Source organism: Limulus polyphemus, unplaced genomic scaffold, assembly GCF_000517525.1.
Source record: "Limulus polyphemus unplaced genomic scaffold, Limulus_polyphemus-2.1.2 Scaffold3785, whole genome shotgun sequence".
NCBI lineage: Eukaryota > Metazoa > Arthropoda > Merostomata > Xiphosura > Limulidae > Limulus > Limulus polyphemus.
The window spans coordinates 36,761-59,565 of NW_013669395.1; the positions used below are offsets into that span (position 1 = coordinate 36,761).

The window sequence follows — 22,805 nt, forward strand, 5'->3', positions numbered from 1 at the left end:
AGAGTAGCACTTCTTGTCTTCTTGCATGAAAAACAGCTGTAAAGTCACAGATAGAATGTGAAGTTAGACAAGTATCTTTTTCATTGGATGTCAAATAATCTCTTTAAGCAACAACCTTTTTTTCATGTGTATAGCACTGGTTGCTCTGAATAAATCTAACATTATTGTTTAAAGTAGCTAATGTGAGAATTATTTGGCCTCAAATGTTATCTAGTAAAGGCAACTGTTTGTCTTAAACAAAGATTATTTACTTCAACTGTATACTTGTGATTAGTCTTTATATATTTATCATGACTTCAGTAGTCAGAGAGCATTAAATTATTTCAAAGTAAATATCTTGTCAGATCTCCTGTTATGAAGAAGACCTGTTCTGTCACTCTTAAAAGAAATCAGTCTTACATGAAAATAAAACAACGCACAAGTTATTTTTCTTGTTGTTAGCAAGGTTACACCATTTTCACTACATGAAAGCTGCTGACTCAAGTAAAAGAACATGCAAGTTTAAGAACACTAAAGAAATCAAGTGCATTGGAGCATACCCTAGGTGAGTGATATAGTTGTCCATTTCAATTATTTTAAGATTTTAGCAAGAGCCAACATTGAACAAGAATAAAATAAAGCCTATTAATTCATAAGCAGAGACAGAAATAGTTTAACTCAGTTCAGCATACAAACTGCTACTTGTACTTTTTCAGTATGTAAAACAGTATGTCCATAAATGGAAAAACCTCAGAACTGCTCAGTAAGGTAATTTTGTTTTTTTTTTAGCTGTGAAAATAATATAAAAACATTTTACACCATCACAGCATAAAATCTAAATTAAACAGTTTTGTAAGTTTTCAATTTTCCTTTAATCTTCATGTTATAAGTAATATCATGGTAACCATTATTATGCAGGAAATATTATTAATGTACAAAATTAAAATTTAAAAATTTATGCTTATTAATAATTTTATGAGTGGACTAAAATAAACAAATTTTATAGCTTCTTTCTGTAGAGCAGAGAAAATAAACATTTAGGTAAAAACCCTTTCTTTCAGTTATTACATAAGTAAATTACTACAATCTGATTTTACTGGTACATTTCAGTTGTGCTAAAGAATACACACACACTTACACACACATGCAAACACACACACATACACACACATATATATATCATCTTAAGATACCTAAAGTAGTCAACAGTTTTTACCTGGATTTAAAATGATAAGCTGGGCAGATGCCTGGATATTTCCAGCAGGATTTGTACCAATGCACTGATAAAGCCCCATGTCTGACTGCACTAGTCCAAGTATACGGAGATTGTACCCATTTACAATTTGGAAGTATTCACTCTGAATAATGACATCACCATTTTTTATCCACTGAAGACTGGGTTCTGGTTTTCCATAAATTTCACATTCAAATTCAATATCTTCCTTTTCATAAGCATATTTGTTCTTTGGTCGTTTTACAAAATGAGGTGGCACTTGTAACAGAAAAGACAACAACTATATATGGATATATAGATAAAGATATAAGCTATTAATACATTAATACAGGGGTTAACTAAAAGACTTTATATTCACACTTGTTTTGTACTATTTACATTTACAGACACTTCTTTACAGAAGACACATCTTACTTTTTTCAGATGTAGATTAGTTTCTGGGTTTATTTGTCTATTTTCTGAGTATGGTGCTCCTTGTGTGTATGTGTTTGTTGGACTAAAATTATACCTACGTAACTGTATAACACAATTTACAATCAATTAATACTTAAAGTGCTACAGGTATGTAAGCTACACAAACAACAAAGAGTTTTAATTAATGGGTGAAATAATTGTTCTAGATGACAGTGCCATCAAAAAGTTAATTAATTTGTATGTAATTTGTAGCTTTAGAATTTATCCAATGATCACACTGATCAACTATCTGAAACTTGTGTCTCAAAATAACATTGAGTTAGTAGTTCTTGTTTTTGTAAAATAAATTATTTCATGAAGAGCATTTGATTTGGTACTGATATCGACTATTGTAAATTTTTTCTTAATAGAATTTTAAAAATACAGGTTCAATCTGTTGTTACAATCATAGAAGACAAGCTTTACAGAACCACTCTTCAAAACCAACTTCATTCCATAACTAATACTATGATATTTACGAGTGTAAAGTTCATTATGGCAAATACTAGATAGATTTATTTATTTGTAGTTTAAGCAAAAGGTTTCACAATGGGCTATCTGTGCTCTGCCAACCACAGGTATTGAAACCCAGTTTCTAGCATTGCAAGTCCGCAGACATACCACTGGGGGGCTAATAGATGGAAAAATTATTACATGACTACAAGTTGAAATCCCTCCAAGCTTAAAAAAATAATATAGGAGCTATTAATCTGAAACCCCGTTGTTAAAACACTTCTCAAAAGTTCATTCCAAGTAGACATAATCATCATGAGGGGGGCAAAGGGGGATATTAATATTCCCACACACCCCAGTTTAGAAAGTTCTTTCCTTCAAACTAAATACCTGTCACCTTAAATAAATAAATAAGATTATTTTATTGTCTGAGGATCTATATTTTAGTCTAGTAAAGAACAAAAAACCACTAAATCTGAATACATAATATTGTTTATCATTGAGTAGTCTTACACACAAACAATTCCGATATAATCAATGATGGTTAAACTTCATGTAATGCATTTTTCACTTAATGAAGAAAGTTTCAAGTTAACTTTCAGAAACTTTGTGATGATTACTTTTTTACTAAATGTTTTGGACAGAAAGACATCAGATTTGTATTAAAACATCACACAGAATTAAGGCCATCAACAGTGAAAGAGTGGCTTTTTTCTCAACTGATATGTTTACAAAAATGTAAAAGGTAATGGTATCTTTATAACTCAATTTGGTGAAAAATTTAACAGGCCTTACAAATTATCAGTCTTTGCATTTTTCACCTTGGTGCTAAATTTAACTGGCTTACTCAATTACCAGTCTCTACAGTTTCACTTTGATGCTTACCTGTATGCAAACATGCTACAGCATGTAATGTCTTTAAAGTTTGTATTACTGATACTAGAAAAAACAAAATGTTTAGTAATGGAGGAGAAAATATACAAGAATTGTTTGTCTGTTTGTTTTATCACAAAGCTACACAATAGGCTACCTGCAGGTAATTGAACCCTGGATTTTAGTGTTGTAAGCATATAAACTTACAGCTGACACACCAGGAGACTTGTATGAAAAATTGAGACTGGACTGCATGAGAAGAGAGACTTTTTTTTAACCTCTCCTTTATGAATGGTAAATTGCATAATTTGTTAGATTGTTCATAAATTACAGTTTTACTTTATAACAGCGTTAGAACTACAGTAAAATAACTCCCATAAACTGTAGCTGCATTAAAAATAATAAATGTTAAATTCAATCAATATTTTTTCTGTAATCAATTAAAAACAAAAGTGAGCAGTTAAAAAAAGCAGCACATTGAAATGAAACTAATTTCTGAATCAAATAAAGAAAATGTGATAATCGATGAGAAGAATAAACAATCCTGACCTAAAACCCTAACCAGCTTCTTTAATTGAAGCAGTGAACATAAAGTGTTGGTTTTTTAATGATATTGTACTTGTAAACATATTTCTTTAGTTGTTACTACAATTTTTATCTGGAAACACACCTTGTACTTCTAGAGTAGCACTTGCATCCTCTGAGTCGGCATGATTCTCAGCACGACACATATAAGTGCCTGCATCCTCTTCATCAATATTTTCAATCTGAAGGCTCCCAACACCGATAGTATGAAAACGACTGTCCAGAAGACTTTAAGTATAACAGTTATTTTAGAAACAAAAGACATATAAGCACTAAATATCAGAAAATTTACTAAATATATACATGTCACTTTGTAAAAAAATACTTAAATAAACAAAGCTAAAAACAGCTAATTTCTGATCTAGGAAGTATTACATTATACATTACTAGCACAGAACTTATCAGCTATAAATGTCAAGTGTAGCCAAATATAACATATATCTTCAGTTATCACAACTACAAGTATTCTATATAATCCCACTAAATTATGATCATTTGAATTTATATCCTTGCAGGAAGTATTATATTAACAGAGACATACAGAAGAATTATAGATGTATTCTAATTCAAAGATATAGACTAAATTATAACACAACAATAATGAAGTAAAATTTGCTTAACTTAGTTTTTCAATACATTTTCTTACAACAGATCAATGTGAAAGGTTCATAATTTTACACAGTTTGCTATTATCAATTAGTGAACGAGACAATGTAAAGTAAAATGGAAATTTCGAAATCTTAGAAGACAAAATTTACAAGTGTTAAAACCTACGCAAGATCAATAGTGGCACCATTTTTCAACCAAGTTAGTTGAGGTCGAGGATTTCCATTGGCTCCACAGTCTAATGTTACATTACTACCTTCTGTGGCTACAACACTCTTTGGAATTGCAATAAACTGAGGAGATGTTATTATGTTGGCTTTACCTAAAATATTGATAAATAATGTTAATAATTTCCAAATTATAACAACATTTATCAAATGTAATTGAAGAGAGATATTATATATTATCTCCTGTGCCAGTATTTAGCAATATTTAAAATATTCAGTTCTTACTCTAAGAGGCAGTTGATGTAGTTGTTCTTAAATGAACTACAAAAAGCCTTTTTTATCAAAATAAGTACAGTATTATTTTTTCATAACTTTTTGATAATGAAAAACATACTGCTTTGAAAAAACAGTTTAAAAAAGGCCAAAACTTTAAACCGTTTTTCTATTTAAAAATCTATCCAGGTTTCTATTCAACTGAATCTTCCTCAAAAAAGATTTTCCTCTATTCTTATATAATTATTATTAATTATATAATTATTCTTAATTATATAATTATTCTATAATTATTCTTCTCTACTTTGTTGTTACAATACAATCTGTGATCATTTCACTTTAAAAATCACCACTATATGCTCTCTATGGCTAAACTCACAATCATGCAGTCTAGATCTATCTCTGGAACTACATTGTTGACATGTATTTCTACCCCAACAGAGGTCTAGAACATTCCACACACTACTAGATATTATGATGCAATAATACTCAATTAAAACAATGAGAAAAACTCAGAAAATTCTAGTAACATGAAGCAATAATATAACAATCATGAATTCTTAACTACTGAACTACACAACTTATGATTTGTAAATAGTTACGTAAACAAACCTGCAATAAACTATCACCCTCTAAAATAACTAAATTTAACACTCCTGCCATATAAACTATCTAAACCATAACTCTTGCATTAAATTTAATATGAAACAGTCCAGTATATCTAACATTGCTTTTACTTTCATCCTCCTCCCCTTTTCAGTTCAACTACTGTTTTCTTTTTCTCTTCTTCATATCCAATTTATTTACAATTTTTGGATCAGGAAATCTCGAATCTACTTCAGAAAGGAGCAGTACAAATTATTTATCATACTTCTCTTGGTTTTTACTCCAATCTCTTTGTAGTTCTGGGAAGTTGGAAATTTGTTATAAACCTGTCTCAACTGGATACACCTCATTTCAAATGGAAAATATGTAGATTACAATGGTGGATATATAAGATGCTTATCTCCATATCCTTATTCATTTGTTATTACTTAATTCTCTTTTTTTTTGCCATTGGGGATGGTTTATCAGCTCAGTGCTCTTCCCTTTGATTTGGCCTCAGCTCCATCTGTTTCTTGTTAATTAGTCAAAACATTCTACGGCCTTCTCAATTACCTCAACATCAACTTTCACTTTTACATGGATGATTGGCTTAAACTGGCTCTTTCTTTTACTCAGTTTCTTCTATATACTCATTTGACAACTCAACTGGCTACATCTCTTTGGTGGATCATCCATAACTCCAAATCCTATTTAGTTCCAATACAGTATTTCGTATGTATGAAATTTTGGATCAAAACACCCCAAGGAACACTTTAGCCATCTCCATGAATGTGTAAACCTTATAGTCTCACGATCATACTCTTCTTTCCTACATACCTACTATTGAAGAACCTGAATTTTTATGACCCAGAGGTCTTTATAACTCTCTCTAGTTTTCTCCCCCATCTCAGTGTGGGTGTTTTGACTTTTCATATTTCAGAGGTAGGTCTGCCTGTTTTTGAATTTTACATTTTTAGAATTAAAATGAATTTTAAACAAGTACTTACCTCTTAAATACATTCCCACCTACCTCCCCACAGCTGAGAGGTATATGGTTTCTATCACAACTGCAACTACCAAATCTGGATTATGGTAGGAAATACATTCCCACCTACCTCCTACATTCCCACCTACCTCCCCACAGCTGAGAGGTATATGGTTTCTATTACAACTGCAACTACCAAATCTGGATTATGGTAGGAAATCAGAGCTTATATACATTCTCCTGATTCAAGTGTAAATTAAGTCACATAAAAGGGTGAGAGAGTGGAGAACTATGAGTAAGTCGATGCGTCCTCTGCATTATATCAAAATCATTTAGAATTTTAGTCATGTGTTTCTTGAAAGTATGAGAGCAACTCCAGAAAGAAAGGCTTTTTCATATTTCAGAAGTCTGCTTGTTTTCAATTCTGTATATCAAAAATTTCAGATTTTAAAATGAAATGGTAAACCTCCACAGGTAAGTACTTCTTTGAAATTTATCTTAATTCTAAAAATTTAAAGGTTAATAAAGAAGTGTTTTATCCTATGGTTTGAAGCTTCTAGCATAGCAGTTACTTACTTACTCTATCACAAAGCATTATCCAGCACAAGGATCTGAAAAATTATGCAACGTTTTCTACACAACATTGAGAATAAAAACTACATTCACAGTGTACTGAATGAAACATGCTGCACCCCATCCTTCTTTAAGCTTAAGTGAATCTTTTCATCTTGGATATTTTAATAGTGTGTGGACAGCAGCTGGGTGAGCCCTGAATACAGAATTTCCTTTGAAACGTTTACTGTGTAATAAATCCTATCCCATAACGCTTCAATGGTCAAGAATGAAACAAATGTTGTGATTTACATACAGAACAGCATCACACACTGGCATATCTTCTGAATGGATCAGGATACATTTAAAAAAACAACAAAAAATGTTCTTTTCATAGCTGCTTACTAATTATTCTAATGCTTTTTTATAATTACAAACATTATTTTTGCACTTGTATAATCTTTCAGAGTCTCATCTCCAAGGACCAAAAGTAAAACAATATTTCAGGCATTAAAATGTTTAAAACATCAATAAGATAAAAATGACACTAAAGGGTTTTATGAATTATCTTAGCTGTATTAAACTTAATTACCAATTAATTTAAGACATTTTATTACTGAAAAAGAAAGTTCATTTTAGTATATATTTGATAAAGTGTATAAAATATTTAAAATGTAATTGTACATTGTTTTAAACAATACCCAGAAACAAACATATTTCAGATTTTAGAGATAAGCTGATTGTGAAAAGTCCATCACTATGAAAAGTACTAATGACTGTTTTCAAAATTGTTCTTTGAACACAAGTAGTAGATTATAAAAACACACTATGAATTACTGGTATATTTCTATACAATGGAATAAACAATGTAATATAAGTTTAAAGTAAACTATGTTGTTTAGCATTTTAGCTACCTGTGGGAAGGGCCAAATAGGGCACATAGATGATATAGATGAGACTGTTTGATACAGTAGTAATACAGTTGACTTAAGAGAAATGGAATAGAAACAAAAACAAGTTCCGCTTGCTACTTACATCAATGTATATTAAGTTTAATCACAGAAGAGGCTTCAAATTGACTCAAACTGTTTATAAGCAGTTTTTTTGTCACACAAAGTTGGAAAATGACAAATGACTTATTTTTAGAGAATAGCCAGCTTCTTAAGAAGTGAATCTTGAGATATTATGACTGGAAAGAATATGTCAGGTTCACTTTGATGTTATTTTCTTTGTAAAATGATCAATTCTAACTGTTCACCTAAAGAAACAGTAATACAGAAATGTAATACAGAAAAGTTGGAATGATTAGAATGTTTCCAAGACAGTCACTCTATTACAGCATTTCAGAATGACTCACCAAAAGGAAGAGAGGAGTAGCATTAAGAGAAAAATCCTTCGCCATACTTTTTTTAGGAGTGTCATGAGTCAACTGATTATTTTTCTTATGACCAATAGCTTCAAAAATTAAACTACATGCACTGTAATGAAGAATTAGCCATACTTTGAAATTGCTCAACTTGTTTTTAGAACTAAAGTCAGTCAAAGTTGCTGGAGTTTTACTTAAAATGATGGAATCATCAAGACAGCTGATACTGATTCACTTTCTGTTGAGTGCCTAAACAAGTTACAAAGGATAATTTGCTAGAAGTGCTATACAGTATTCCAAAGTTGAAAATTGTTTCTAGAGTGGAAACACACAACAAAAAGTAGTATTTCACTACAAATGCCAGCTTTATTCAAGGAATTGTGTCAAATTATAGTTGTTTGGGTCAGAAAGAGCACATATCCATGATTACAATAACAATACAAAAAAGGAAGAAAAAAACTATTTGTGGTCTTAAATAAGAACCTTAGATGATTTGCCTTGGACAAAATCATGTAACACCTGATGAGCTGGCAAAGAAATCTAGAATTTCAAGAGAACTGTAACCTAAATATTATAAACAGTAAACTGAAAGGTTACTTACTGAAAGATGAAGGAGCCAGCATTGAGATCAAAACATTGTCAAAAAAGAAGAAAATATAGCAGGTAATTTTCTGCCCATAGAAGATTCCTAAGATACTTACTTGATAGTCTAAATGCACCTGTTATTACTCTCACAATGTTGTCTGTTTTTAAATACACCAAAAAAAGCAAACATTAGGAGGTTGCCATTGCTGTAACAGCCTTTACTCTGGCACATGCGTGTTTGGGTTTATTTTATCTGAACATAGTGTGTTGTGTACTTTGTTTTTGTGTTGTATTATTGTAGATAATCTTGACATGTGTTTAAATCTACATCAGCTTCAATCACAAAATTCTAGTGTTAGCTTGGAAAAGCTAGAGAAACTCATCAAGCTTGTTTGAAGAAGAAAATATAAAATCAATACAAGATTATGGTCATATGATTACAATAACACTAAATATTGCCTAATGCCAGATTTAACCAGTAAGAAATCATGCACACAGAACCAAAGAGTTTATGAAACCACAATAAAATATCTGAAAGTACAATGTATATTACAAAGGATCAGTCTCTCTCAGTCCTTTGTCTTCATCCAGATGTACTCTGGACAATCATAGTAGCAATGATAATAATACCATGAGTGCTTGTAACTGAATGTAAAATTAAGCCTAAATCTCTGTATTAATACTACTTTATTGTTCTTTAATGAAAATAGTAATTAGTATCACCACTTAACACAACTTACAGTTTATATATATATGTCATATTCTAGAAAGTATTGTAGTAGTATTGCAGATTTATAGTTGTACTAGAAACTAGTATGCTATGTACTTGATGAATAACAAGACTTATTTTACTTTCCTAAACCTCTTCTTGCTTTTGGGATTAAGAAAGCAAATAATACTGCAATACTTTTATCTTTGAGTTTTCTATTTCTTCTCTGTATTCACTTTCAAAAGAACAGTTTTGCAGACTAATAGAAATTTTCCTATTCATGTTAGATGACCAAAATTATGCCTTTCTTTTCTTCATCCCACAGCTATTTAAGGTCCATGTACATCATAATCTTTAGCATGGCCAAGTAACAGTAATAAATAAATAGAAAACATGAACCATCTTAGAAAGTATCCTGTGCACTGTACATACTATATGCTCTACAGAAATATCAAATAATTCTGCTTATTACTTTATTACTTCCAGTTCAAAGGTACCCTAGTACCAGAGGCATTGCTAGGCACTGGCACACAGGGCCCATACCCCGATTCTATTTGATAGTGCTCCGAACTCCCAGCTGAAAAATCAGAATATAAAACCAAGATTCATATCACACTTAAATGGTGGACATTCCTGTGTCTATGGGCCTAAGCCTCGATTCTTTTAAGCACCTAGCATAACCTCTATGATGCTGTCTGTTTCAGCAATGGCAGCTTCCTAGATTTTATTTTTGCCAGGTTTTGAGCACCTTATTTATTTAAAAATAATGTGTGTGTGTTCCATGAGATTCCATATTACATAAGTAACCTTTTATTGGTAATTAATTTTATTTTGGTTATATTATCTTTTTATCAACATCAAGACCATTACACAGAAGAAGAGTGAAGAAAGACATCTATCTATCAAGTTACAAAGTAACTCTGTACAGTCCAATGATTAGGATGCAATAATCATGATGGAAGTCTTTTCACCACTCTGCATAAAAAAATAGGAAAATGAAAGAGGTCACAAAAAGAATAACTACAGTTTGTACTACCAAGATCACCTGAATAAAAAGCACTTTCTTATTTTCAAAAATCTTCTGACAGTTGAACAAAACTTTGAATGGACATTTATAACATTATCATATTCAAACATGACTTAAAAGAGCAACTATTGATGTTTTTTATTCCACTATCAAAGTCAAATGACAGAAATAAATTATCATGGTAAAGGTGGACAGTTTTACTAATTAGCCAAGAAGTTGAAATATTAGTAATCAACACAATCTTAGTACATGAAAATCAAATGTTTTCAAGGATGGACATTTATTTGATTCTTAATTTGTTGAAATATACTGAATTTTGGGAATCAATAAAGCCATGAAATAAACCTTATAATCTTCTTCAGATAAAATAATGCATTAATATGATAATGAACCAGATAGCAATGAGTATGGATGAAAGCCAGACAATGCTGGACCATTCTTGATGAGGAACAGAAGCATCTCAAATGTTTGAACAAAAGTTGAAGATGCCATTTAATCTCAAGAGTATCATCATGAGAATGATGATGAATGTGGGAAAAACAACAAAAAAGAAATCTTACAAAAGAACTGGCTATGTCTAACCTATTTTTAGGAAGCTGGAAACAATTCCTACTCTACTCTAGGAAAATCCTTATCCATCTTGTGAAGTCAGGAAACTAGTTTTTACTGGTTCACAACTTATTCATAATTCTGGATGATATAAGCCAAAGATCACTTCTACTTTGTGATTGTTTTAAAGTATAATTTAAATTTGGTAATATGGTAAGTACTTTTTTCATTAATGTAGTTCCAAGTTTATAACTTTTGTCATATTTAAAAAAAATTAAAATCAATTAAATTTTAGGATAATCTTATTATGCACACTACATTCCTGATCTTATAATAATAATGAAAAGTAAATATAGTTAACTGCATAGGCAACAAAGATACAGAAACTAAATGACATGTTACATAATATTCAAGTTTTATATATTTTTTATTTTATTTTGAGAAGATAATGTTTCAAGCTAGCATTCTTTGTCAGGTTGTAAAGCTTAGAATTTTGTAATCTATTCTTTAGTTTCTAATAATAATAATAATAATACAGATATTGACCTGAAGCAGAAAACTTCCAGGTTATTTATTTTCATAAGTTAGTTTAAATTTAAACTTTGAAGAGTATCTTCATAAGTTACGAAATGTATACCTTCATGCTAACCCTCCTCACAATTTGAATATTCAAACATCATTAACTTGTTTATTACTCACCATAATCCAGGCTTAATGTTAATGTTCCTCCTGAACTGATTCGGAACTTAACAATGTTGGAAGCATTGCATTTATAAGTGCCTGAATCTGAAATTTGCACGAGGTCAATCTCTAAAGCACCACTAGGGAGAATTACCATTCGTGTGAAGTCTAACATTAAAGGCTGTTCATCTTTGAGCCATATTATGTCAGGTGGTGGAATTCCCTGGATAGTACAAGGAAAGTATGCAGTCTGGCCTGGAAATACAGTCACATCCTGTGGCTCTTCTTCAAACCTAAGTAATGCTAAAACACAGTTATACATTATATAGACAGATAGTTCAATAAACACATATGCAGTTTGTAAAAATAAATTATTTTAAATATCAATATTTTTAGATGCACATTCTTTTTAATGCCAGTTCATGTATCAGGTGAGTGATACTCTTATAAAGGAACTAACTTACTCACAACTAATAATGACAAAATGTATATCAGAAATGAAAATTTTATATTCTTAAATTCAGCAATTTAACTTTTCCTCCTGAATGAGTTACATTCTTACGTTGTTGTTAGTAATTTCATATATGCTTACAAACATGTTAATCTAAACAAACTAATATTAACTTATTCAACATAACATAAAGTTTAGGGACAACTAAGAACCTATTGGTCCATTTAGGCTGTCCCATCCTCTAAACTAAACTAAAACTATTAAAAAAAAAATAAATGAAAAATAAATAATAAGAGCAATTTTAATAAGAACAGTCAAACTAACATGGTGGCAGAAGATTGTTCAACTGACTGTTACAGATTCTAAAACACTAAGTCAACTACATCCAACAATTTTAATAAAACACTATTTTCTCTGCAAGTTCATTCAATAAAACCTACATAATAACAGGTTTTCTGCACATGCATTCATCATACAACTATTTTATAAATTAACTACAAGAAGTAGGTAATTGTATGTAAGGTCATAAGTGCATCAAGACTTGAGGGATGATAAAGGAAAGCTAGTATCTGATGAGTATGATATGGCTGGGTTATTAAATTTTGCTTTTTCTTCAGTTTTCCATAAATAAATAAATTTTTCATATTGCTATAAACACCAACTTATCATAAAAAAAAAAAATTCAGATCTGAACTGTATTTGATATATTTTTCCTTCTCTTAACCTAGGGCTGGCAATATTTACTCAAGAAGAGAACTAAGTCTTTTATAATTCTCAATATTTAGACAAGATATTATAACATTTATTCCAGATATGAAGCAACCCTTCCAGAACTGGCTATTTTCTTTTCATGTCTGGCAACATTTACTCCAGATCAAACCTAATCCTTCCAGATCTGTCACAAGTATGGTTCTGTTTATTCTAAATCTGAAAGATACCTTCCAGATCTGGCCATAGCTAATCTGTCTTTATCTAATTCATATCAGGTAGATATAACCACATTTAAGCACTGTTTATGATGCTTTCAAATCTGGACCTATACTGCTCAGATCTGGTACATACATGTCTATATTCCTTATATAAGACAGATCTACTATTCCAGATCTGAGTCAGATATACTTTTTTTTGTAAAGAATTACTTAATAACACACGTTTACCAAAAAACCTTATCAACAATCTGATATTTAAAACAAACAAGATATAAAATCTAAAAAAAATAGTATTATCAAACTGAAATTAGAGTATGCATCTTGTATTGAAATATTTTGGGGGATAAATATTGAAGAACAAAGATTTTTATTTTCATGCATCTTCTTATGTAACATAAGAGTAAAAATGTTTCAAGCTCCAAATAGAGCCTGTGCTCACTACTGGTGTGCAGCTTTTAAAGTACAAGCCATGAAATAGAATGAACTATGCAGCAAGGCCATTCTCATAAGCACTTAATTCTAGTGCTTCCATAAGTTTATGACTGACACAGGAACCAAAAACATGGCAATGCCTGACATTTATAATGATGACAGTACCTCATTCCATACAGACAAATATCAAGGTAAGGTATTCATGTGCCAATGCGACCATGGTGACATGCAGGAAAGGCCCAAGCCACAGCAATATCTTCCGACCTACAACTACACATGGATACTTAAACCATCTTTAGTTTGGATGAAATACACAGAGCCATAAATACATCTAAAGATGGAGCTCCAGGTCTGGATGGTGTAAGAATCTCCACTCTTAAGAAGCTTATTGAAACCTATCTGTTGAAGTTAGTGCTGAAGTATCAATGCTCTCCTCTGGATTGCTAAAAGCAATGAATTACAAATAGACAGTGATATAAACTTAATATCTGCAATTTAATTGCAGGCAGTATTGTGTAAAATTCAGAATGGTTGGTATCTAGTTGGATGGGCAGAAAGAAAAGCAACTGCACGATACAATCATCACCTGTATGTATGTGCCAGACCATAAACAAAACAAGGAAGCTGACAACTTTGTAAGAGAGGCCCCTCTCTCCAATTCCACAGAGGTTTACTGGAATATTATCCTCCTCTGCACTAATAAGGTGAAAGCAGCAACCATGGAAGGTCTTCATCAATATTCAGAGGGAATGAGACTTCTAGAAAACAAAGTACTGTATGGTGTAGCTAGGAAAAGCGAAAAAATGGGGAATCAATAAGACAGTGTACAGCCAGAAGACCACTGGTACCATCAATCTCATGAGTGACAACTGGTCTCTATATGAAGGGCTAACACACATCAGCACAACCCATGATATTGTCAATTAGTATTCAACCCAACTTGAGTTTATGAATATTCTATACACTTTAACAAAGTTCTATTCCTCGTACACATGCAAACAAATGTAATATAGATGAAATTCTACAAATGTTGCATTGATCCTAATAGATTTTCTTTAAACCATTACTTTGAAAGAACTGAACTTCACTTCAAAGTACTTACATGCAACTTGCAGTTTTGCTGAGTGGCTAACAATTGTTCCCAAATTATCAATTGTTGCCATACACTGGTACACACCTTCATCTGGCCGTTCTGTTCTAGTATGATGAATATTACTGAAGTATAAAGAACCATTTTCTAAAATTGACCTAGGAAAAAAGTGGATAAAAGTGATTTTAAAACTTTCAGTCAAGATTTAATTAAGTAATGAAAACAGCAAAAGGGGTTTAATCCAACTTAAATATAACAGTTACCCCTCCTAATATTTCTTACAGGTTATACAAATTTACTGAATTATTTCTGCATTTCTCAACATCAACAACTTTTTCTTTATAAAAATAAATGTATGTAATGAAACTTTTTATAACTTGTTTTCATTTCTTCCCAAATGTTACTGTAATACCAGAAAAAAAGATATATTCTTAAAACATTTACCTAAAAATCACCAAGCCTGGAATTTTGAAATCTACACTATTTTTAAATTCTAAAAACAGTGTAAGTATTAGTCATCATTGCAGATAAATCTGATAAACTTCTTTAAAAATGAGTATGAATTTTTCTTAACTCTTATTTTTGTTCATGAAAAATCTCATATGGAAAAACTTATGAAATCTCTTGAGTGTAAAGCCTTAGGCTCTGACCAGACCTAAAATAAAGTCTTGAAGAAACTTGGCAAAGAGTTGGTTTGAATTTCAACCATTATCTTTCAAAAGCCACTTGACATTGAAAACATACTGATACTATGAAAACTGATAGTGTAATTCCTATTTTAAAAAATAAATACTCAAGAAAAAGACATAGAAATTATAGACCTACTAGCTTAATCTATGGTCAAAGTAATTTAAAAATAATTTTGAAAATTTGAATTTAATAAAACAATGCTTACCATGGGTTTAGAAGTAGGTGTTTTTTGCTTAACAACTTTTTGCTCCCCCATTTGCTTTGGGAAATAAAAGCAATCTAGTTGAAATTTTACACCTTAACTTTCAAAAATCTTCTGATAAGGTATTACACATGGGGTAAATATGAAAGATTCTTAGGAAACTGATGGAAGAGTTAAGATGTGAATAGACAATTGGGTTGGTGATAAATGGATTTTTTCTCTTCAGGGGTATTTTGGGGATCTTGAACTGTTATTATTTATGTGAATAATTTGGACCAGAAAAATTGTAAATTTTCTAATGATATTAAGCTTGTGGGGCAGACTAATAATGTTTAGAGCAATTGCTACATTTTTCTTAATCAGAAGGACTTGAATTAATGTTAATGATTGAGCCACAATACATAAAATATTTTTGAACAATGTAACAAAATGTGTGAAAGATAAATTTGGAAAGGACTTACTTCTGGTGTGAAAGCAGCACTAGTGTTGTTACAAAAGAGGGATTTTGTAATAAATTTTCTAAAAATTTTTTTATGAGAATACTGGAGAGTGAACTTGAAAAAGAAATCTAGAGTTATTAACTTCTGAAATATTTTGCATAAAAATACAGTATGTACAGATATTTGAATCTCTTTTAAATGTATGTTCGATAGATATATACGAATATGAAAAGTTATATTTACGTTTGATGGATAGAAGGGTGACCTTAAAAAGCTGAATGGCCTTCTGTTAGTTTAATCTTTCTTCTGTTATGTTTATATGATGTGCACATTCTATCAGCAAACAGCTGTATGTGTTATAATAAGCATATGCAAGTTACAAAAACCATCACCTTGACTCAAGATTTGTTTGAGTTTTTATCTTATCCTTTAACTAATACATTATCATTTTAAATGAACATTAAATAAATTTTTATTTCAAACACAAAAATACTGACAACTTAAACAAATTGCAAATTACAAACAGTTTGTATGCACAAAGCTGAATAATATGCTGATATGAAAAAATCTGAATACCGTCTTTTGTCTCCAATAAACTGTAATACTGTTCCTTCTCTTTTCCATTCAATTTTGGGAGTCGGTGATCCTTCCACTTGACAATTTAAAATTGCAGGACTATCTTTCACAACAACCAAGTCAGTTGGTTCCACAGTGAAGTGAAAAGTTGTGAAATCTCCTATAAAAATAAAAAGCTGTAGTTTCAAAGTGTGCCTGGAAGTACAAAATACCATAAAACACTAATACAACTGAAGAACTTTAAATCTGTTATTATTTTTTTACAACCAAGGATTTTTTTTATACTCTCAGGAGTGATTATTTTTAAGTATGTTGAACAACAAGGATTTTACATATTAATCATAATTATGTCATCAAAAACATTTTATTTATTAATCAAAAATACCGATTAGAGATAGCAATTGCTTAATGCCATATAAACTTCAAAATTTGCTTCCACATTCTCTATTTTCTTTAAATGTAACCATTTAGAAGCTAATATAGCAAAAACATGAAAGCGAATATTTTCTACAATAATGTAAGAGATATATGGTGGAACAAACAGCACTGAAGCAAACAGAAAAGCTCAATATTTGGTATTATATCTACACATTATGTAACATTTAAAAACAGTTTTAACCAAAGTAATAATAATATTCTTAGTCATAAGCTAATTCCTATCCATCTACCCTAGTTCCTTAAGGAACTTGACTTTTTCATGTTCAGGTCACCCCAAAGTCTCTTCCTTCCTCAAAACCCAAAATTTCTGTACCCAGAATACAATATTTTTAATTTTCAACATCAGTAAAAATATTTGCAGAATATTAGGCCACTCAATGAACTTATTCAGATTCCTTTAAATTACTGGTACTCACTCTTCACAAGTTCCTATTACCATAAAAGCTTCACAGTTCTAAACCAGTTTTTTATTCTGTTCAAATTTTCTACTTAAAAACTTACTTTTCACAAGATCAATTCAATCAAGTTACTATATTCAACTAAATCAACAACTTACAGGCATTGTTATTATCATTCAATATGTCTATAACATACATATCAAAAGTTCCAAAATATATCTTTGTAAAGCCCTGGCTTAACTTTTTAGCATACATATAAAGATATTTTAATTTATAGACTAAATTTAACAAATATATCACACTGGTAATTTCCTAACGAGTTATATATATATATAGGAAGTAACTTCTCAATTCTCTTAAAGTTCAAGAGAAAGATGATATTCACCTTGCTCTCCTCATTCAAAAAATTAATTGAAACACGTTTAACCCTAAATGGGATTTGTAAATCCATTTTTCCACACTATTTATCCACCAAATTATCTGTGGGTCCATAAGCTTGTAGGATGCAAATTCCTGACATCATAAGAGTCATGTAAAATAATGGAGACAAAAATACTTTCAATGCTGCAATTAATCCCTCTAATTATTGCAAAGTTTTCCTCCATATTTTACATAGAAATTCAGTGACTTTCCACAGTATTCTGTCAGTTTGTTAGAGTAAGATTACAAAATTAATCAATGTGATGATACAATATGTGAACTCCACTGGCAGTGAATGGTATGTAAACAAGTCAGAAATTTGAGGGTTAACACTATTTTAAGCTAGTAAAAAGTAATATATATATATATATCTGTACATATTGAATAAAGTAATTCATATTCAATATTAAATAAGTATTTTATATGATCGATTATAATACCTTAAGTCTTACAAACTGTAACAGCCCACAACAGTTGAGAACCAATCTGTCTTGTTCTAAATCAGTCTACTGCTCTACAAAAACACTCCACAAAGTACTATGCATGCAAGTACTGAGCAGACATCCATCCATCTGGTTTATTACAATATAACAAATATTGTATGTCAACCTCACAAGACTAATATTACTAGAAACACCCAAAAGATCTCTTAAGTCATTCTAATTATCTATCAGAAACTATCCCTGAGCTAAAAAATTATATACTTCTGAGTGTTGAAGTACCCAAAGGTTCTTTATTTAGTTTTTAACATATCTCATCTGTTCTACCACTACCAACTTTCTTGAAAAATGGTTTCATAAATTTACATTAAACCTAGGATCATTTAAAGGAATTTGATTAGGAAAAGTACTGGGTTTGTAGATGAACAAATATATATATATATATTTCAATTACATTCAATGTAAAAAACACATATTTATACTTGATATTTACTGCCTCTCAAATGGTGAAAAAAGTTCCTTAAATAATATTATACAATTACAACATCATTTATTCTTTTGCTAAGTAATTTGAGTAGGAAGAATTCCAGAGAGTTCCAGATAAAATAAGCTTTGTGAAATCATTAAAAGAAATATGATATAATACAAGAAAGCCAACATGAATTCACCAAAGGGAAATCTTACATCTGTTAACATTTTTAGAAGATGGTATTTATTATCAGAAGCATCATTTCACAAAAGGCTTGGGGGAGAGGCAAAGGAGGCTGACCACACATCGACCCCCCCCCCCCCACCCACACACACATTCAAGTGAAGGCCATATGCTATATATGTGCAAATCCAGTCTCACTAGAAATATCTCACCGAAACTGCTATTTGGGCTCCACCAAACTTGGGAAACAACTTGGCTCTTCACCCCCCCAAAATATAAAGATATTCCTGTTTGTTGCCTGGATGAATGAAAAAGTGTAAACTTGGCATACTTAAGATTTTCAAAAAGCTTTTGATAAGGTGACACACAAAAGATTAGTGAAGAAAATTACATTGACTGGGGTTGAGGAATAACTACTTAGTTAATTGGATTGTAGGGTAATTGGGTGGGAGAATGCAAGAGATTATTATTAAAGAAATCCGTTCAAACTGTACCTTTTTTCTAGTGGAGTATGTTAGGGATCAGTGCTTGCACCTTTGATTTTTTTTTTCTTATTTACATTAATAATATTGATGGTGGCATAATTTATAAATTATTAAAGTTTGTTGATGTCATTAATATTCTTAGGTATTTCTAACTTTATTGAGGATATTCTAGGATACTGAGGTACTATACAATAACTCTTATAAATATTTGGCAAATTACTTTTAATTATAGAAAATGGAAGGTAAAGAATCTGGTTATCATAACTTGGTTTACAAGTTTGATATAGATGGGAATGCACTCAATAGGGTGACTGAAGAAAAAGATCTTGGGATATTGGTGGATAAGTTACTCATTCCATCCCAACAGTTGCTAGTAGTAAAATTAACAGAGCATTAGAGTGTATTTATAAACATAATGATTTTCAAGTCAAAATAGGTGACTAGCTCTCTTTACATATCACTAATTAGACCTTACTGCCTGTATGATAAACTACTAGAATTGAGAACAAAAGCAATGCTTTTTCACTAAAATTTTAAAGGAAACATTCTTCAACCACAGGAGTTTAGGAACTTCAGTGAGAGTGCACAGATTTACTCAAATATATCCACAAACATAAGCCAAGAAACTTATTATATCTGACAGTTTTAGCCTTATATATGAAACGATTCTGAGGAGGGCTATTAGGATGATTTTTGTGATGGGAGGATTACTAAACAGAAATAGGTTGGGATCTCTTTAACTTATTTTGTTTTGAGATAATAAGGATAAAAGGTAATCTTATTGAAATTTACAAGATTATCTAGGGGATTTAAAACATAAAAGTCTTTTTTCTTTATGCTATATTCTGAAAATAATAGGACAAGAGGGCACCAGTTCACTATTTGGAAAAGGCAGGCAGGGCTCTTTTAAGACAGTTTTGTTTTTTAACAGGGTGATTGACTTACAAAATGAGCAGCTGCAGTGTAAACCAAATCTTTTCAGAAATTTAAGATGGCAGTTGATTATTTAACGAAAAATGAAGGATGAGTTGAAAGTTTTACTTTGCTCAAATGGTCCCTAGTTGTCAGTAAGTTATTCCAAGATTTTTTGTGCCAAGTTAATACGTTTTTGTTCTGTTTACATCGATAAAGGTGTATGCTAATACATTCGCATCAGGTCCGATGTCACCGGAGGTGCAGCACGTGCGTTTGAACAAAGCGGCAGGTTCTTGGGGGCAACAAAAATGATGGTCAAAAATTGGTTCTGGTTACCAGCTGCTCCCTGACCGAGCGAAAAACTTCCCATCAGGCAGAATTGGCATTCTACAGTAAAGCATACGGCCAGAACGTAACACTTTTGCCGCCTACAGATGATTCACGGAAAATTGGTTGGGAGTGGGCGGCACAGTCAGCGTTTGCACAGAACAGCAAAACACGTCGTGCCGGCCCTGATTCGCACCTAGAGCAAGGTCATATTATAACAGGAAAACAGAAACTTTACTAGTCAGCATTATGTACTGTGTGTGTATGATAAACTACTAGAACTGAGAACAAAGAACAGTGCTCGTTCACTCAAATTTTAAACGAAACATTCTTCAGCCACAGGAACTTCAGTGAGAGTGCATAGATTTACTCAAACATAAACCAAAAACTTATTATATCTGACAGTTTTATTCATTTGCACAGCCGAACGCCTGTCGGTGGGGTAAATTCTTCAAACTTTCTCCCTAAGGGGTAACAACAGTACTGGCGAAACTTTATGCAAATATATACACAGCAATGCAGAAAAGTATTAAGTAAAGCCGCCATTAAAGGGGAAGAGCTTCACTGTCATGACAATATTTGTTTTTTTGTTGACGCAAAGCCACACAATGGGCTGTCTATGATCAACCCACCGTGGGTATTAAAAACCTATTTTTAGCTTTATAAGCCCTCAAACTTTCCGCTGAGCCATCGAGGGACCAGAACAGTACATTTAAGAATAATATTTTAACTATTCTGTAAGACGCGAAAACATACATGGTATATATAAATATTCCACTCTCTTTGAGGATTCGGAGTTCATGACCCGTTGCTGCAAAAAATGTATCCCGCATTTTAGGGTGCGTTAAGAGTTGCAGTCAAATCACACTATTCGGTCAGAAAAGAGTATCCCCTGAGTTGGCCGTGGGTGCTGTTGAGTAGCTGAATTCCTCCTAGTCTATCAGTTCAAAATTAGGAAAGGCCAATTACAGATAGCTTTATGTAGCTTTGCTCTAAATTCTAAAACAACCAATCAATGAATAAGAAAGTGAACAGTTAAGGTTTGTGGGTACTTCAAGGGGCTGTTTTTGTGACTTATTATTTATGTTAATGATTTGGACAGAAATATTTCTAACTTTACTTATGATATCAGGGGCGGATCTAGGGTTTTCAAACAGGGGGGTTCCAAATGAATGGATATCGGAAAGTCTGAGAGGGGGACCTGATCCTCTCTGAGAAACTGAAGACTTTTTGAAATTTGAAATCTATGTCTAAATTCCTGACACTTTCCATTGATTTTTGCTGATCACTCCCATTCGCAAATTAGCAATAACAATTAAAAATTACTAATAGTTTTTGCTACCACCGCGAACATTTTTTCCCTCCTTCATTTGCTGAGCTGGATATTAGAATCAAGATCTTGAAGTGACCTCCGGAATTAATTTATATCAAGTGTTCTTCACTAGAGAGAAGGATGGAATTTGGGTAGTAATGCCGATGAAAAAGGCTCCTTGTAAGACCTGAAGTGGGTTTCAAATTGATCACAATACGTTTGCCAGAAAACATTACTTAGGAATATTTTCCACATTTTACACGGTCCACACACCCTTTACATATAGGGATACGAGCACAAGTGATCCCTAAAACAACTAAGTATAATATTTAAACCATGTGCATCTTTATTTCTGTTTAATGTTTTAGCGTTTCCTTCGATCCCCCCTTCTTCGCATAAGAAAGGGGACCTGGACCCCTTAATCCCCCTGGATCCATTACTGGATGTTAAACTGCAGAGTATGAACAGGTTGTGTTTGGATTATTGTCCAAACGTAAATCGTAGTAAGTGAGACTGATAGTTACTGTATCTTTGTACAGGATTCAGGCGAGGTTTCATTTGGACTACTGTGTGAAGTTTTGGTCCTCTTATTACAAAAAGGATATCAGTATGTTGTAATAGTACTACGTTTAATGTGTAGCTTTATGCTAGAGTAAACAAGCCAAACTGTCTAATAAAAAATAAGAAAGGTATTTGAGGAGAAACATACGTAAATTTTGTGAGAGTGCGCAGATAAAATATTGTTACGCCTCCAGTCGTTAATTGATTTTCCGTAAATTCGTTCCGACGAAACTTTAGCGACACAAGTCCTTACTTAATAAAACTGGTCTATTCTTTCCGAATACAACTTTACCGATACACTCAACTTCAACAGTCGCTCTATAACAAACGCTATATCAAAGAGCGTCAACAATACTTCTGACTGCAGTTCAATTACTCAATATCT

General features: G+C 31.7%; 1 protein-coding gene across 3 annotated transcripts in view; it reads right to left on the reverse strand.

The window, feature by feature from the left end:
- Positions 1-16,702, reverse strand: part of LOC106470037 (neogenin-like) — a 52,757-nt gene extending 36,055 nt beyond the window's left edge. For all 3 annotated transcript variants that reach the window (XM_022398588.1, XM_022398587.1, XM_022398586.1), the window contains exons 1-6: positions 16,473-16,702; positions 14,577-14,722; positions 11,681-11,965; positions 4,352-4,505; positions 3,663-3,805; positions 1,196-1,471 (exon numbers count right to left, since the gene is read on the reverse strand). In XM_022398588.1, coding sequence (XP_022254296.1) covers positions 1,196-1,471; positions 3,663-3,805; positions 4,352-4,505; positions 11,681-11,965; positions 14,577-14,722; positions 16,473-16,687 — 1,219 coding nt within the window. In that variant the 5' untranslated portion in view covers positions 16,688-16,702. The remainder of the gene's footprint in view (positions 1-1,195; positions 1,472-3,662; positions 3,806-4,351; positions 4,506-11,680; positions 11,966-14,576; positions 14,723-16,472) is intronic.
- Positions 16,703-22,805: the final 6,103 nt, after the last annotated feature.